The following is an 18,041-nucleotide window of genomic DNA, read 5'->3' on the forward strand; positions in this document are numbered from 1 at the left end:
CCTTTTCGTCACATATAGTTTTGTCTGATTCTTTTGATAAAACCATCGAGCGTCACAGGTCGTTGGAAAAGGAAAAGTGATCAAGCGAAATACTCTGGTACATTGGGAGTCAATGCAATCCCTTGTCAAAGCATCATCCAAGGAAACGGAAAAAGAAAGGAGAAACCCTGGAAATGAGGGCGGGGGGGAATCAGCAAGTCACCACCTGAATGTGGGAGAATTTGCCTAAAATCACTTGGAAATCCCTTAAAAGCTTGTGGACGACAAACACCTCGAAATGGAAGACGCTACAGAAAATATAAGAACGCACTTGGAAATGGAAATGCAAATTGTCATTTTAACTTAATAGAAGAAATGATTTAAAACATAACCGGACATTACCATAATATTCTCAATTTTACTTGAAAATCAAGAACATGTGCTCATCATTTGTTATAACTCAAGTGAGCAGTATCTCCATCTCCCACCTCAGAGTCATTCATACTTTAATTTTGAAATGAGAAACCGGCCTCAGATAACTTCCGGCTTTTCGTGTCGTCAACCTCCAACTTTGCAAACTTCAAACGCCGCAGCAGCATTAACTTACATCCTTAGTAAATGTATGAGAAAGGCGATCTGTATCGATGGAATTGTGTGGTTTAGCCACGGCATAATGAAATAGGATGGATACCGTCGTGGAGGGCTCCCCCGTGGCGGAGGACGACGAATCTGAAGATTCTGAAGTTTTGTGTTTGATGAGAGTCGGGAAAAATTCAGACTGGCTCTGCTTGCCAGAAAACACCGAGGTGACGTATGCTAATGTTAGCTAGCTCGTAAAAAATTATATTTACGATTAAAATAAAAGGTTAGTATATCTGGTGCTCGGAATATATTCAGTTTTCTCACTTATATTTTGTCACTTATTACATGTACATTCTCTTTTTGCGCCAGAGTAGCTCGGCGCTAACCGAACACCATTCCGCTTGCTAGCTAACTGGCGATTGTTGTGTTTTATTTCTTTGCGCAGGTCTCCGTGGGACGCGGCGTGGATGTGACCTACCAGTTACTCTCTCCAAACTGTCCTCTGATGATCTCCAGGTTGCACTGTTCGTTCAAGCAAAGGGAAGATGGTTATTGGACAGTGACAGACAAGAAGGTAGGGTGGGATTTAAATTGGGCTAATTAGATAGCCCAAATTAATCTTGCAGTTGACAAATGTTTAAATGCTAATCAGTTTAAAAGCCTGAAAAACGTCGATGCCCAAGTCTTGCACAAATGAGCATTATGTGCTTTTTGGCTGTCGTATCTTACATTAAAAGCCTCTGTTCAAGACTTTTCTCTCCTTTTCTATGTACATGTTTATTGCACAAATGTCATCTTCAGAAATATTCGGGTCCAACTTTTGATCTCATTGGCCTGTTTGCGGAAAGACTATCTCGGGGATTAGGGCAGAGAGTAGTTAATGCACCTCTGTGGATGCCAGTCTCTAAAATGCTATTGCAGTTGTTATTGCCATATCTCAGACGCAATTTGGCTGTAGAGACAAAGTATAAGACCAAGTATTGTTATACCTAACAATATTTATCATTCATTGTTGTCAGAATCAGCTAGTTGATGCAGTTTATTACAATTCACTTGTACTTCTCTGGATGAGCAACCATCGTGCTCAATGATACATGGTTTAGTGTTTGCAGCTGGCACAGCACAATGTCGAAGCATTAATTTAATGTTTGTACAGATTTTATAAAGGTTTTTGTTAAGCTCTTAAGACTTTAAGATGAATTTTAATGGTGTCATCAACACAAATGCTAACGTATTGAAACATACCGTATGACTAACCTTTTCATTGGTGTCATGAGTGAAAATTAAATCTGTTCCATTTTTCATTCTATCATTACAATATCTGAAGCACTGCAGTCATCATAATCAGTGGGTCATTTATTTTACAATTCACTGTGTAACCAGTTTCTTGTATTAACCAATTTTTTTTCTCATTTCAGAAAATTGTTCATATAATTGCCTCAAAGTGATGATTCTAGTCTACATGCTTTGCAAAATAAAAGACAAGCATTTTTAAGTCACCTATTTCATTTTTATGTATGTGTATTTGGTCCACTGAGGTTAGTGTATTTGGTCCACTGAGGTTACTCTGACCTCTGTGACCAGTAAGTGGCAAAGTGTGTTTTCATCTCTCTTTTTTTGGATCATAGAAAGGCCCCCAAAATCTTTACCCATGTTACATCACAGTATCCCTATTTCACAAATATCTCCACAGCTCAGTTTCCGACATAGGATGCTCCCCTTGTGACATCACAGCTTCCATTTTTTTGTACCATTACAGTGTGAGAGTGGCAAGAATAAAAGCAAGAAGGGGAAAACTGGGCTCAATAGGCATCTTTAAAAGTATGAAATCATCATTATCTTTTCATCATCTTTATACATCAGAGCCTAATATAATGTTTCCCCCCACCCAACTAAGGAATGAAAGTTTCAGACTGATCCCACTAACAAGATACAATAAGAACAACAGTAACACCAGGACTTGAAAGAAAACTTTTAACAGCAATGAAAATGGAGGGAAAATAAAACCTGAGCCAGTGGTTTGCCACTCCTTGGATACAAACTTCCATTAATCCTTATCCAAGAACAAAACCCTACTCATTTCTTTGTGGCTATCCCCTTATTTACCATATTAGCTATGGAGACTGCGCTAAGCGATTCACTACATATTGTAGTTGTTGAAGGAACACTGAACCAGTGACATCCATGTGAAAGCAATGGACACAAAAGGTGATAGGGCTTGAAAATGGCAGCAAATCAACTGTACAGATGCCAAATCTAGTAAAATCTCCCCTAACCTGTTGCCCACAAAAATATGTTGCATATATATTTATTATTGGAACATGACCTTGCTCACTTTGGCCCACAGGACACATGTGGCATGGTGTACAGCAAACCATTATCAAGGTTAATCCAGATATATAGCTACGGGTACTTTTCAGGAACTTGCTCTATGAGTTTCCCCAATAATCATTCACATTCTAAAAAAAAAAACAATTTTATGGGGACTAGATTCTCATGTATAAATCGTCTTTTGTTTTTTGTTTTTTTTTGATAAGAAAGTTACTTTTCTTTCCCAGAGTCTCAATGGAGTTTGGATCAATGGAAACCGCATACCTACTGAAGAACCCCACCAGCTGAAGCTTGGTGACTCCATACAACTTGGAGTCCCTCTACTAGGAGCCAAAGTGGAGTATGATTATATACTTGTACAGCGAGCGCTCAGGGACATTAAATACAATCTAGCAAAGGGACACGAAGAGGTTGCTAAATATGTGCACAAGAAGTCCAAGAGAAAATTTAACGAGGATGAAGTAGAGCCATCGACGTCAAAGCCAAAGCTCTACCGCAGCTCTGCAGACAAGTCCTCCGCGCAGCCCTGCCCTCTGTCTCAAGTGAAGCAACAGCAGAAGCTCAGTCACACAGAAACTGGTCCCAATAGACAAGCCCAGGAAATAGACCAGCCCTCCACTGATTCCAGCATTCCCAGTGACCTGGACAACTTGAAGATGTATGTTACCACTAATCACAGAGCCAAGTCTCAAAGTTTCTATTCATGCCAAGTGGTATGGAGGAAAAAAAATATTGCTTTATTCAGGTGTCCATTTTTCAACAGTTATCACTGTGTCCAGCACTGTAAAATCATCGGACAGATTCACAATGCAAATAAATTCATAGTAATAAGGGTTATAAATCTGCTTTTGATTAATACTCTAAAGGCTCTGAAAGCAGGAGACTAACCAGCAGCACTGATCTGACCTGTAAAGTAGTTTATGAATTAAAAGTGTTCCAAATTGTCTTTGCATTTTATGGTATACATTTTAATAACTTAAATAGGTCTCAAACATTGGGGCATTTCATGTTGATTTTAAAGAGCCATCTTAATTCTTTTTTAAATTTGTTTCTGATAGGTAATTTTGGGGTGATTGCTAAATTGTAGGTAGCTTTTCAGATTGCAATTATGGTTGTTGATTTTGAGTAAGGTGTCTTAAGTACCAATGCAGTCATGGCATTTTTGTTAATTCTTAGTTATTATAAAATATTGATAACGTTACATGTGGTATGATAACAACATTTTTACAGCTTCGGAATGAATTGTTCGATTGACCTGTGACTGGGTATTTACAGTAAAACAGTTTGTCAAAATAGTCTTAAAGTCTGGCATTTTTCTGATACAATATTGATATGTTTTCTGTAGGCCATCTGACAACGACACCTCATGTTTCATTGATAACAGGCTGGCCTTTTTTAACAGGCATTTAAGATATATGTTATTGCCACAATTAAAATTCTGAAAGGTAGAGAGTTGCTGTATCTCTGTTTTTTCAGGTTAAAAGACCAAATTCAGGGTAAGATTTTCTTTGTGTAAATTATGTCTTTTCACAACTATTCCTGTAGGTACAGCCAGAACATTTTGCTGCTGAAGGAGCAGGTGGACAACACACAGAAGCAGGTCGCCTCACTGGAGGCTGAGCCGCAACAGGCCGATCCGGTCCGCGAGGAGCAAGTGAAGGAGCTGGAGGCCCAGCTGGAGACCCTTCGAGCTAAGATGCACAGAATGGAAACATTAGAAAAGTCTTTCAGTGATACAAAGAGGCAGCTGGAGGTGAGAGGCTTCTTATTGGCTTCTTTCACACATAGGACTTTGCACAGGACAAGTAATTTAGAAAACTATTGTAGGGAATCATCCTACAATGATTATCTTTTTCCATTGATTGATATTGATACCCGAGACACTATGCACTGATTTTGAATGTCTTGATTTTTTTTTTTTTTTTTTCTGCTCAATTGTACAGGCCTACACCAGTCATTGTTGAAGTATATCACCAATTTAAAACCAAATTTTCTTTGGCAAAGTGAAAACAGCCTTTCTCTTGTTCGGCACATAGTAACTGTCAGCACTAATCAATGTAAAGTACTCAGACTTGTGTGAGAGAAATTAAAGAGAACACATAAAAATATAGATAGAATACAGAAACCTGACAATGTAGTAACTTGGACCAGGGGAGATGGTCTGTGTCTGGTCTCACTCAATCAAGCTGTTATTGCATATTGTGTGACAAATGTACTTGTTTGACCAGCTAAACCCATGGTTGTTTTCAGTCATGGATCTATCTAATGTTTAGATAGTCTGAGGTTAACTGAGATAGTAAGTGATACCGTTCACACGGTTTAGAATCTAAACCGTGTGAACGGTATCACTACATCTGTTTTCACCTCCCTAATGACTGATGTTTACCTTTAATCTTGCAACTTCTGTCTTCTTGTGAATTTTAAGACTCAAAAAACTCAGCAGCAAGAGGAGCTTTTAAAAAGACAGCTGGAGGAGGCATTACAGGAGGTAAACTAAATAACTGGATGTTTAATAATGATTTTAATGGAAATATTAAAAGGAGCTACAAATCAAAACCTTTTTCTAAAAGATGACATTTCAAAATCTTTCTACCAAATCACAAGGAATAAAATGAGATCATCTTATTTCACATCTGCAGCAGAAGAAGGTAATAGATGAACTCACCCTTTCTCGACAAGGCTTTGAAGAAATTATTTTGGCCAAAAACAAAGAGCTTGAAGTCACAAAGGTATAATGCTATATTCATGTCTATTTAAGCTTCAATTTTTGAATACTTGGGCTTGGTATTGATAGATCATTACTATTTGCTTTTTTTTCTTTTCAGGAGGAGAAAGAGAGGGCAAGGGCCCAGAAAGAGGAAGTAGTCACACAAGTAACTGAAGTTTTAGAAAATGAGCTTCAGTGCATCATCTGCTCTGAGCTCTTCATCGAGGTAAGACGAGCAGGGTGTCTGGTCCTTTATATTCTAATACAGTATGTCTTTTGACTGGCAGCACAGGGAATGTACAATGAATACCAAAGTGCATCCTGCGGTTTTCTTTTGTCATCAACAGGCAGTCATCCTGAGCTGTGCTCACAGCTTCTGCCATTACTGCATCAATCAGTGGTGCAAAAAGAAAGAAGAGTGTCCTATCTGCCGACAGACCATCCAGTCCAAGACCCGCTGCCTGGCACTGGATAACTGCATCAACCGCATGGTGGAAGACCTGAGCCTGGACATGAAGGCAAGACGCCAGACACTCATAACTGAGAGGAGAGGTGAGAGGTGCGTTATCAGCTGAATCACCGACGGCCTCATGTAGGAAGGATTGCACAGCTTTCGTACTGAAAGATGCCATTCACCTAAAGTTTGGGAAGTACGTACACCCAGAAATTCTCAAATGTGTGAATACGCTTGTTCTTGCACACCTTTCCTTGATACATACCAACTGACTTTTAATTTAGCGCAGCTGCACATGCCTCTTGGACCACCTTATCTCCTCACCGTAGTAACTTTGGAAATGCCAAAGCAGTCATTGTTTTGCAGTCATTAACAGGGCACACATGGTCAATTTTAAAACTCATCTCCCGTGACTTGTTCTTGATGAATATGATCATCCGACAACAGTTTTTTTTCTCTGTGAGAATGAGAGCGCATTTCATTTCAGGTGTGCAATGGTTGTCCTTGCACCTCGCAGCCAAGCATCCATGGATGTGTGTTAACATCTTCACAGAGAACTTGTCTGTTAAATCCGTATTCAGGCTGTGGAAATAATTTAAAGGCATATGTGGGAAAAATTAGGTCACATAAGGTTTTCTTTTGACATTGAGGTGTAATTCATAAGTGCTCAAAATGTGAAGAAATATTGTTTTGAAATCCCTCTTGACTTCAGAAAATTTAGGGGAACGTATTGGTATGTAAAGGTAAGTTTCAGCACTTTATAGTTTGGCGCTCTTTGTGACGATACACACATTGTCACTGTAGGTAGAACATTTGACAAATAAATACTTTAGTTACTAATAATTGCTCAATTGAGCTTTCTCTTGTCAGAATTTCCATCCTAGTCCAGTTCTGCTGACTCCAACCCTCAAAATATGCATCAGGATTTCACCGCAACAACCGTTTCAATCAATATCTACCAGTCAACAGCAACTGCACGTGAAATTCTGGCTGGTGTGACATAGCTTATGTGAGATAACTGCTGTATTAAGTCAACCCTGCCGCTCGTCCTGATCCTGTGAATGATTTAATGTGTTGCAGTGCAGATTGTAAACACAAGATGGCAGTACAGTTGTATTTCAACCCTGTTGAAGGCTTTTTGGAATGAGCATGAAGAGTTAGACTCAGAAGCCACAAATCATAGATATGGTGGTGATATTTATTTTTAGATATGAGTTGAACTTGTTGAGTTCAGAAAAAATAAATTAAACATGAAAGAAATCAAAAGCCAACGATATAGCTGCAAGCTACAAAATTAAATGAAAATAACCACCCTTAATCTTTTCTTAATCTCAAAAGTTATATCAATTTTTCTCACTAATTTAAGACAGGATAATTCTGAAAATCCACAAGAAATTATCATGCAGAATCTTCCAAAAAATCAATAGAAAAAGTAAAAATTCAAACAAAACAGTTTAGTCTACATTAACATTGTGGTGAAGTTATTCCACTACTATATCCCTTCATCTTGAAATGAAGACATCCCCCTTGGCACTGTTCCAATTTAAGGTCCCAAAGATTGTCCAGATAATCCCTCTGGCTGTGCAATTAATGACGTTAAAGTTGACTATTATGATCGTGATCAAACAATTCTATTCACAGCCTATTTTTTTAAAAGCTTGTTTCATGCCTGTGTTGTTTTCCTCACAGATATTAATCTTGTAATCTCTAGTCAGGAATCATGAGACCTGCAGTGACATTTACAAGTATTTATTGTGCTGCCAGTACCAGATAGAACAGTTTCCTCTGCAGCCCAAAACATTGTTCAACAACATTGTCGCAGTGGCTGAAACACTCTTTCATGAGTTATTCAAACATGCACCACCCCGCTGCTGCACAATCCCACAGCTATTTTAGAAAATCCTCGGTCTTTCCAAAAGGCTCTGACATTTTATACAGTAAAAAATGTGCAGTAAATACTTTGGTATGACGTAAATGGAGAGCCTCAGTAGGTACTTTTACTCACTTTTTAATATTGCGCTAATAGGAAGATGTCAAATAGAATAATTAAATGCAATATGAGATGATCAGTGTTGCCAATGCCCAGATGTACATTATATTAATGAGTGAATCTGCAACCATTAGAATTAAGGGAGTTCCTACTTTTATATTTCAGTGATTAAAAGTTTACTTTTTCAACACACAACAGTTTTTTTTTTATCTGTTGATATATTATATGTATATTAACACTCTCTCTCCCTCATTCAGGGACAATTTCCTGATAGTCAGAAGGCCATTTTTTCATGATAAATGAACATATCTGATGAGATACAGAAAACTATGTTCAATACTCAGCACAAATAATTTACCAATAATAAAGAATGACTTGATTCCATTTTGGAGAAAAGTATCAGGATGCAGCTGAAACCTCTTTTGTACAGCATAATTCCATCATTTCATAATTTACATTTTTAAAATATTATCATTTTGTCTGTTTTTACTAATATTTTGCTTAAAATAATCAGCGTTTGGTAGTTTCTTGGCAGTGTCTTTATTTTTGAGCAATTTCTTGAGTATTTTATTGTTTTGTTTTTTTTAAATGAATAGGTCATGTTTTTATGAATTTGAAGTAGACTTAGTAGTACTTGAGGTATTTATCCGCCAGACTGAAAAACTTCTGGTTTCTCCCTGATCAGAGGTTGCCTCAGTAAATCTTCTGTTTCCTGCTTGCCTTGTTCTGTGCATCTGCCACGTGGTGGAGGAGACATGCAGTTAGGGTGTTTGACTTCCTCCACCACATCCACTAATCCCCTGCACCAGGCTAAATACAACGGAACAAACTAGAGCAGAATTATTAAATACATTTACTAAGTCAGCAAAAAATGTTATCATCAAAACTAAAGTTTTACCAGTTGTGGTCAATGTTTGGATATAGGAAGAAAAATCATACGCCAAAGTTTTGGTCCTGTTCCATTCAGTAACGGAACGATGTTGAGTGAGAGATTTGGAAGTGGTAAAAGTGAGAATAATGTGACATTTTTATTTGTTTGTTTTGACGCCACCAGCTAAATCTGCAGAGGTGATGGTGATACAGGGAGATGAAAGCAGTAGGAGCAGCATGTCATCTACAGACAGGAGACACATCTCTGTGGTCTCCATTGATTCAGGCAGCAGCCTTGACTTGGACTGGAGTTCAAATTCAAGCTTCATGCCTCTGTCTGACAGTGATCTGGAAGATTAGCTCTTCTCTCCTGTGGGCTCTGTGGATTTTTTTCATCTTGTTCAATAAATAAATTCAGCTAAAGTTTGCATTTGTTTCTATTTGATAAACGACAAGTGTTTTTTATAATTTCAAACAAAAACAGTAATAATAAAGGTTCATCAAATGCAATTTCATAGGCACCTCCTGCCTTTATCCTGTGAAGCAGATGCTAGTTGTGTACATTGAGGGAAATTAGCTGCAGTTCATGCAAAGGGAACTGTTGGGGAACTGATGAGAAGTTAAAAAGAATTGTTTGGCAAATGTGAATTTGTTCTGTTAACTTTCAGCTAAGGTTTTTGATACTGTTTCAATGTGATTTACACTGATAAGGTCAGCAATTTGTTTTTGTTACCATTTCAAGCTTTCTGGTACTTCATTTTCCACTAGAGGGCTTTATAAGCCTTAGATGTCTTTTTCATGGATCTTCAAGGTGTTCATTTCCATGTCCAAATAAACAACCTTGCTCTGTCACTGTGGCCAAGCGTTAAAGTCAACCTTGGCGACTGACTAGGGTTTTTTTTACTTCTGTGTTCTTGTTTTTGCCTAGTTTGTTGCCATACATCCTCAATGTAAACAAGTTCTTGAGCCTTGAAGACAATTTACCTCTGATCCAAAATGCTTTAGTCAGACACTTGCCAGGGAAGCTGCAGGACACCCTGGCTGTCATGTGACCAACATTAGCATCACATCACTCCTCTGCGGAGGTGGTGCATGACACCACTTGTCATCACTCAATATACTTCTATTCCATCTCTGGCACTTCATTCACACCCAAACTTGTGACTTGTGACCCTGTCACAAAACAGCCTGGAGGTCTTGCAGCTTCCTTGGAAAGTAAATAATGCTGGCGGCTCCACCGCAGAATTACTACGATTTTGTTTGATTTGGAACTGAAGTTAATAAAATGTTGCATACATTTATTTCTGGATGCAGAAGAGGACAATAGAATGATTGTCCAAGTCAAAGACTCCAACCATTGAACACCAGTACAATAAATGTGTAGATTGTTTAAGCTAGTTTATTTTCTCAAGTCTTTGTGAACCATTTATTTAGTGAAAGGCCACACTACATTATGCATGGTATGAAATGCACTTATGAAGCTCGGATTTGCCAATCGGGTATCAGTTCACTACTGGCTGTGTTTTTATAAGCAGATTAACAGGGGCGCATTTAAATCGGATGTCCGAAATGGCTGTCATATCTGATTTACAAAAGGCAATGAAAAGAACTCGCAGAAAATCCATCTAAAATGGACTAGTTAATTACAGTGATATAAAAAACTATTGTTTAGCTAAAGATCAGCACACAAATAGTTGATTAACCTCAGTTGTATAGAAGTGACACCAGAGGTGCATTGATGTAATTCCCTCAAGCTAAACAAAAAGCAAAATTGTTAGGAGGAAGATCTGTGTTTTTCACTGAAATATAGTGATGGGAAACAAGTGATTCCTGACATGTGGCCTAACTCGGTGACTTATTCAGACTTCAGCATCTTTTCAATTACCGTGGGTCTAATAGCTTTTTATTTTTGATTTTTTTTCAATGTTTTTCATTTAAAAATTTTGATTTGTGTTTATACTTCACAACTACAGCCACAACTGCATACTGTGGGGTACAAGTCAGTGTATGCCTGGCACACTAGGAAACTTAAATCACCTAAGGTTATTATCCGTTTGGACACAGACTGGACTGAAAAAGTCTCTTGAATGAGCGGCAAAACATTTTCCAAAACAAAACAACAAAAATCCACCAAGTGCTGTTTGCAGAAATTACGATGTTAATGTGAGAAGCATTTGGATGCTTCTTTTCCTTCATTTGGGTGGGATTCAAAATTGACCTCAGGCCATACTACTCGAGAGGAAGATCTAGAGAGCCACCTGGGACATTGAAAGCAGCACTTAGAGATTACGGAATTAAGTAGCATCTTATTACACATCAGTTTAAAGCAAGTCACGCTTCTCTTTGCAGTCTGCAAAGACAGTGTAGGCACTTTAACAAAATATGACTTGTCCAGATATTTACCCAAGTCTTCAAGGATTTGGCACTAACAAGCCAGGTACAGGAAAGGGTTTATTGACTGTAAAGCTGTGTCATCAAGCAAAGTGGGTTCCATTCACTCTCTCCCAATGACAGTCCTGTCAAACTAGTGCGTGCTTAAGGGAGTGTGAACGGGGCCCAGCCCGTGGTGGTTCTGGGAGTGCTTGACTAACTTGAACAAATATTTGTCTTTAATTTAACATTAAGGGAGCCCAATTGTGAGGCAGACCCATGAGGAGCAAGTATATTGCAAACACTCCAGGTATTGGTTTGGTACTGTTTATAATGAGGCTGCAGAAGATAAAATGTAAGTGATATAATCCTGTATAAAACTGATAAAACATAGAGGAGCTTTTATAATACCACCAATTTTACATTTTTATTAAGGTATTTCCATTAAGGAAACAAGCTTGTAATGGTAGTAATATAACCTTCACATCATTTCAGCAGTGCCCTTTACTGTGGGTATTGTATTTGTCACACTTTTTCTGTTCCTTTTTCAATTTTAGTTGTTTGACTTTTTTTCTCCTCTGGAGTATAGTTCAAGGAAATGTACCGGTGAAAATAGCCATGGGGATTTTTGCTTTGTACAATTTAAAAGCCAGGTACAGTATCAGGAAGTAATGGCTTCTGCTCCCTACGGCAAAAAAGAATTTTAACCGGTTTCCAAAGTTGCAATTCTAGTTTTTCTTTTTCATGTATTTATGGTTCATCACTCATTCAGGGAAAGAAGCAAGCAAAAAGGGTCACGATCATTTTATTACATCCTCTTGTGAGAGAAAATCAGTTGACTTCTTGTCATGCAGTCTAAAATGATGTTTGACAACTGAATCACACAAAAACAACAACAGGCTGTCAGCTGAACCTGTACAGGAGTTGTTTGGTGCAGATGCAGGAAAAGTCAAGTCTGTGATTCAGCCACTGGAGCAGCAGCTTCCAGAGAGACCCCGCCTTTCTGCGCTGAGGATGGCTGATGTCACGCCAGGCCAGTCCATTAAAGCAGGAGTACGAGGGAAGCGTGTGTCTGTCAGGCAGTATTACACAGGCATGACAGTGATGGACTGCCTCTGGGCTACAGTTAGAGCCTCGTTCCTTCGTCCAAGCCTCTGTGCAGCTCCTGGAGAAACCTTGTGATGTCAGTAAAAACCATCTCTTGTTTTCCACATGGCTGCATTGTGTGCTACCTGCATCCTTCCACGTGTGCATATGTGAAACTCTCACATGGTTCACCAAAAGAGGAACTCCATTGGTTCACGGATATAAAATTCTTCAGTTATCATAAGTGATTTGTATTGTTTAGGGATAAAAAAGAAACATCACATTTTTTAGCTTTTTTTAATTGTTTGCCTTTCTTTATAAATAGCAATGCCAGGAGCATTATAGTCATTGAGAAAACAGAAGGTCCCCAATTTTCAATAGTGGATGTTTTAGATGAAAAATATTGCAACCTCGAACCTGCAAGGTGATGCTCATCATTCAAGGGAGGTGAAATTCAAAGATGGTGTATCTCATCCACAGATATTCTGTGCAACTAAATAAGAATGACAACAATGCTTATTGACCATAGGTAGCATACACACAAACTATTATTGCAAAGTGCTTCATACTTGAACAGCAGGGCGGGATTTAAAAGCACAGACATTATGTCTTTTTTCAATGTCCTTGTCCCAGGCGGAGCCAGAAGTCATCCTTTGTTCCTTGGAGGTGACTTGAGTGCAGAGACTAGATTTGTCTGTATGATTAGTGCGACAAATACATCACCTTTACCTTTGTCCATATAAACACAACCATAAAAACAAATAGTGGCCTTAAGTATGCATATGCGAAAGAAAACAAAGCATTACTAATTCACGATTAATTCAAATTATTTAAGGCCGTTAGACAAGTTCATAATAGTAAATAACACATTACAACATTGAAACATCAAAATGCTCTATTGAAAGGACACCATGAATCATCATGAAAAACAACCGATAAGTATTTGTAGATTTAAAGGGAGGAGAATAGAGGAAACATCTGGAGCAAAATGGGTACAAATAAGAATTGTGCAGTTCCTGTATTTCAGCTCAGTTATAAGCAAAAATGTGAAAGATAGTGGGCTGCAGACCTTTAGTATCCTGGATGCTTGTGGGTCATGCAGCAAAATCTGAATGTTACTGCTTCGTCATGTGACTTGGGGAACAAAAAGCAAACCTTCTACATATAATCACCTATTCAAATAAAGTCAAAGACATTGGATCGGAAATGATGATGACAATGTGACTGAATGCATTACTTTGCTGTAAGAGAAGAGAAGTGTTCGAGCTGTAGACTTATGTTAAGAATTTTTGTGCATCTGTATCAAAAGCAGACTGCGTGTTACTTCTGATCAGGTCTGTGTGAGAAATGTGACCAATTTCACCTCTAGTTTTACTTAGCAGCCAAGCAGTAACTGCTCTGTGCACCTGATTTGTATTGTTTTTTGTAGCAAGGTGGAATCAGTCCAACACAATCTCGTCCAAAAAAGGCCCATGATCCATATCCGAGGTCCATCTGTTAGCTTTGTAAATCCAAATGTTCTTCTCAGCATGAACAGGAAGAGGAACACAACATTGCACCAGCACAGTAGAAAACTAGTAATGTGCTAAGTAAATGAATAAATGTGATCCTGTATATATTTCTGGCATTACAGTTACTTTAACCTCATTGTCATGTCAGATTCTTCCCTGAGAGGTTGGTATATAATTGATATATTGTGTAAAGCATTATGTCCCTGCTTCCCTTTAAGTTGACTGAAGTTGTTGCAGAAGCCTTATGCTGCATTGAATGACCCTCGGAAATAGTCGTTTTCCTCTCCAGTACAAGTGTTTACGAACAATATTAAGTATTTATAGAATATATCAATATTTTAACTGGTGCTCAAGCAACGCCGTCAGTGCAAAGATGTTCTTTGCCAGAGTTTTAGGAATATTAAGGTCAGATTAGAGGATGAAAAGAACTTTCACTTTCGAAGACATTTTAACTGAAAAGAAAACATAAAAAGGCGGAAATGCGGCTCTCTCGAGCCAACGGGGATTGGATAGTGAAGCGTTCTGTTGCTATGGAGACGTGTGACCGCCCACATACGCCGCCGCTTGTAAGATCTTACCTACAGCAACATCGAACGAGTCGCGTAAATTAACTAAGTTTTACGATTCATCGATTTAGCAATATCATCGTCGTTTATTGATACCCCAGCTCTGCTCAGCAGGAGGGGTTAGTTGTTTATATTTTATTTTTTGTCCTCAGAGGCCAGACGGGGTTGAACCCACACTATAAGGTGAGGGGTGTGATGTGACGTCACACAAGATGGAAGGCATTGAATCCAGTGTGTTATCAAACTTGTGATGTAACATAGGACGCAAGCTGTGATAAGATCTCTACAAATCTAAGAGAAAGATAGAGAGGATTCTTGCTATTGACTCCAGGGGTCAAAGCAGCCATCTTTGTTGAAACAGAAAAAACATCTCGGAACCAAGGAGGGGGCTTCAGACACAACCTTTCACAAACATTTAACGTCGCACTGGGATCAATACCAAGACGGATTTGGAAACACAAACCAGACCCATCAACACCCTCCAAGCAACCAGGAGAGACCCACCACCAGAACCAGCCCCCCGGTAACGTCCACATGAGCCTCAGTTTATGTGATCCAACATGTTTCACTCCTTTTTTTTAGCTTAACCTGTTCACACTCCCATCCATCCTGTTGTACGATACCAACCTTACATCTGGTTTCTGCAGATCAACTCTCCCATTTACACAACAAGCCACCATAAGCTAGACCTGTGCTAAACCCTAGGAGTTATATTCGGAAAATCCCCATAGATTATTAGAACTAAAGAAATCTCTCGGATGAGGGGTGAAACTCAAGTCCAGTTGCCAAGACAAGAAGATTTCGACAAGCAGTCACCCTGACCTGGATGACTAAGAACCCCCACAGACAGATAGAGACAATACTATGATAATAGGCTGCAAAGGGAAGTTGTGACATCACACAGGGAGTTTTGTATTCAAGCTTAAAAAAGTCACAAATTCGATACATGGAATTCATGCTTTTTTTCAAAGCATCCAAATTCAAATTTTACATTTAGACTTTCTGTATAGTGAGCAGAAAGTGTGAGATTGTTAGTTCCAGACTAAGGCATGATCCATCAGAAATACCATTCTAAATGTCACCCTCAAAATGTTCAAGTCTCTTCTAGACAAAGATAAAGCCACAGGAATTGTCTGAAACCCGTCAGCAACCATGTCCAAGTCACCAGAGGACTTGAGGAGGATGAGGAGGATCATTGCTGAAGATCCATGTTGGTCTTTGGCCATAGTGCCTACTCTATCGAACCTCTGTCTGCAAAATGTTATCAGGAACTTTGAAGGTAGGTTTTTCACCAGAATCTTTAAACACTCTCACACACGACATCTTGCCTTGAACCAATCATAACCATGTTACAGAAACCCCCATCTTTGAGGAACTAACGTCCAGCCAAAAAGACTATGTGATGGAGAGACTGTCTCCCTCTCTGCCACTGCGGGTGACAGCCAACCTGATCACCGATGGCGTCTACTGGAAACGCTGTTGCGAGCAGCGCTGGGACATTTGTGACGTCTTTCATTATGGCCACAGCTGGAAGCGAATGTTCTTTGAGAGGCACCTGGAAAACATGATTGAGCTTTATATCCCGGGCTCAACAGACCCGAAGACGGTATTGGCAATGGTCCCTCTTTGTAAGAGTTACGTCAAGAGACTTGTAATCTCTCAGCTCCTGCCACCTGTCAAAGAGCCCCGCAAGGAGGAGGAGGAGCTGGATTTTGAAAGCGATGGTCCGCCCTTGGACCACTTTGACTTCAGCATACTACTGGATAAAATGATCAACCTGGAGGAACTCAACGTGGTTTACCAGGTGAAAGAATGCGGGATGAACTTTGAGTGGAAGATGTTTGAGATGTCCGATCGAGACTGCGAGTCCCTCGCAAAGGCCCTTCAATCCCGTTGGACCTTGAAGGTGATAATAAGTCTCTTTCACTGGTTTAGAATTCCTTTACGAAGCCTATTTTTTGTCCATCATGACAGCTATTGGGTTCCTGGAGTTTTAAAAGCAGTGGCACTTTGCTGCCCACATTTTTTTCCTTTTCTTTTTTTTCCATTTTGTTCAACCTAAATCCACAATCTAAATAATTCACTGTTTGATATAAGAGTTTCTAAGTGCAACAAAATAGCATGAGACAGTCAATGCAGAATCAAATAAATTGAAATTTCCTTGAATATTTTTTTGCCAATCATATGTATATAGCCTAAGGTGACCACACGTATCTCATCTTCTCTGCTTGCTGCCTTTGTGATTTGTCCAACCGCCGACCCACAAATTAATATATTTAAAATCAGCAATATAAAGAGATAACAAAAAAGCGAGTCAGTGCGATAGTTATCTGCTGCTTCATTATAAAATCAGTGGTTCATTTTTGTTGACAGTCAATTTAACCTGGATTTAAAGATTAATCAGGTTTGACATCTTGACATCTAGTGACAAAATAATTTTCTTGATCCTGAAAATCAGATACTGAAGATACAAGGAAGCCATGTTGGGGATAAAAAGTGCCGGCTCCTGGTGCAGTACCTGTTTGACCACTCCTCCCTGAAGGAGCTCGATTTTTCCCACAACCAGATCGGAGACAGAGGAGCCAGAGCCATCGGCAAACTGCTCACCCGGACAAAACTGGAGATCCTCAACATGTGTGACAATAATATTGGAGACGAGGGAGCCGAAGCGATTGCTCTCTCCTTGTCCAAGAATTCCACCCTTCAGTCCCTCAGCCTGCGTCTTAACAATGTGAAAGATGAGGGCGGTGAGGCTATATGCAAGGCCTTGCTGACCAATAAAGCCCTTCGTCACCTCCACCTCGGAGCCAACAAGGTGACTGCGGCCACAGCCATCCTTCTGTCGAAAGTGCTGGTTCAGAGCAAAACCCTGAGGAGCCTAAATCTCTCGTGCAACAAGTTGGGCGTGGTGAGTGGAAGCACCGCGCCAGAAGTTGTTTCTCCTCTCAGATCTTCACCGCTTGTTGGCTAGTGGGCTTTCAGCTTAAGCCAATGATGGCCCTACTGTCAGCTGTATCACATGGGTGGTTTGTACTAGAGCTCATCAGGGGTAGCACTTTGAAGCTGAACTTTTTTTAAACCTAGAATTTGCCTTGGTTTAGTCACAGTACAGTGACTTTTAGCAGAATAGACTTAGGGGAGAAAGTGTTTTAATTATTCATGGATATAGTAAGAAACCAGAAGCTGAGTGTTATCCAACCATGAGTGGTATTTTTTTTCTTTCTTGTATACTCTCTGAATGCTGTGCCTAAGATCAAAGTTCACCTATGTTGAAGAAAATACATGTGGTTCTATCATTACTTTTGACCTGTGCTTTTTTTTCACAAAAATAACAATACCGTGTTTCAGACTAAAAAATTAAATATCAGTAACACACAATAAGAAGAGCAAGTGTCTATAATTGTGTATATGTGTGTGTTTGCAGGATGGAGGGAAAGCTCTAGCGGAGGCCATGTCTCAAAATACCTTGGTTATAGAATGTGATATCCGCCTGACAGAGGTTGATGAGAGCAGCGCTTCTTTCATCAATGAGGTGGTTTGGACCAATCAGAGTTTACAACAAGACAAACAAGCTCAAGAAACATGGACAAAATAG

The 18,041-nt window shown here is 39.3% G+C and overlaps 2 protein-coding genes across 5 annotated transcripts; both read left to right on the forward strand.

Annotated features, from left to right (window-relative positions):
* The first annotated feature begins 236 nt into the window (after positions 1-236).
* Positions 237-10,310, forward strand: rnf8 (ring finger protein 8, E3 ubiquitin protein ligase). 4 transcript variants are annotated; one of them, XM_086167008.1, is made up of 9 exons: positions 237-785; positions 1,007-1,135; positions 3,120-3,550; positions 4,438-4,645; positions 5,318-5,380; positions 5,532-5,621; positions 5,718-5,825; positions 5,947-6,151; positions 9,098-10,310. In XM_086167008.1, the coding sequence occupies exons 1-9, from the start codon at positions 663-665 to the stop codon at positions 9,271-9,273; spliced, it is 1,533 nt and encodes a 510-aa protein (XP_086023134.1). In that variant the 5' UTR covers positions 237-662; the 3' UTR covers positions 9,274-10,310. The 4 variants fall into 4 exon arrangements, with proteins under 4 accessions (XP_086023134.1, XP_086023137.1, XP_086023135.1 ...); XM_086167011.1 differs by having other exon boundaries at positions 243-785; positions 5,947-6,117; positions 9,098-9,262; XM_086167009.1 differs by having other exon boundaries at positions 352-785; positions 5,947-6,158.
* A 1,768-nt stretch (positions 10,311-12,078) lies between these two features.
* Positions 12,079-18,041, forward strand: drc5 (dynein regulatory complex subunit 5). The gene is made up of 4 exons (XM_086167606.1): positions 12,079-15,725; positions 15,802-16,352; positions 16,905-17,354; positions 17,871-18,041. Exons 1-4 carry the CDS (start codon positions 15,599-15,601, stop codon positions 18,039-18,041), a joined length of 1,299 nt encoding a protein of 432 aa, XP_086023732.1. The 5' UTR covers positions 12,079-15,598.

The sequence above is a fragment of the Fistularia commersonii genome, chromosome 20 (assembly GCF_037954325.1).
Source record: "Fistularia commersonii isolate RoL2024-O1a breed Wild chromosome 20, RoL_Fcom_v1.0, whole genome shotgun sequence".
NCBI lineage: Eukaryota > Metazoa > Chordata > Actinopteri > Syngnathiformes > Fistulariidae > Fistularia > Fistularia commersonii.

Bases quoted from the DNA above. Each gene is read 5' to 3' on its own strand.
- drc5 (XM_086167606.1), top strand. From the start codon at position 15,599: ATGTCCAAGTCACCAGAGGACTTGAGGAGGATGAGGAGGATCATTGCT. The intron at 15,726-15,801 runs GTAGGTTTTTCA...ACCATGTTACAG, and splicing joins TGTTATCAGGAACTTTGAAG to AAACCCCCATCTTTGAGGAA. The intron at 16,353-16,904 runs GTGATAATAAGT...CCTGAAAATCAG, and splicing joins AATCCCGTTGGACCTTGAAG to ATACTGAAGATACAAGGAAG.
- rnf8 (XM_086167008.1), top strand. From the start codon at position 663: ATGGATACCGTCGTGGAGGGCTCCCCCGTGGCGGAGGACGACGAATCT. The intron at 5,381-5,531 runs GTAAACTAAATA...TCACATCTGCAG, and splicing joins TGGAGGAGGCATTACAGGAG to CAGAAGAAGGTAATAGATGA. The intron at 5,826-5,946 runs GTAAGACGAGCA...TGTCATCAACAG, and splicing joins GCTCTGAGCTCTTCATCGAG to GCAGTCATCCTGAGCTGTGC.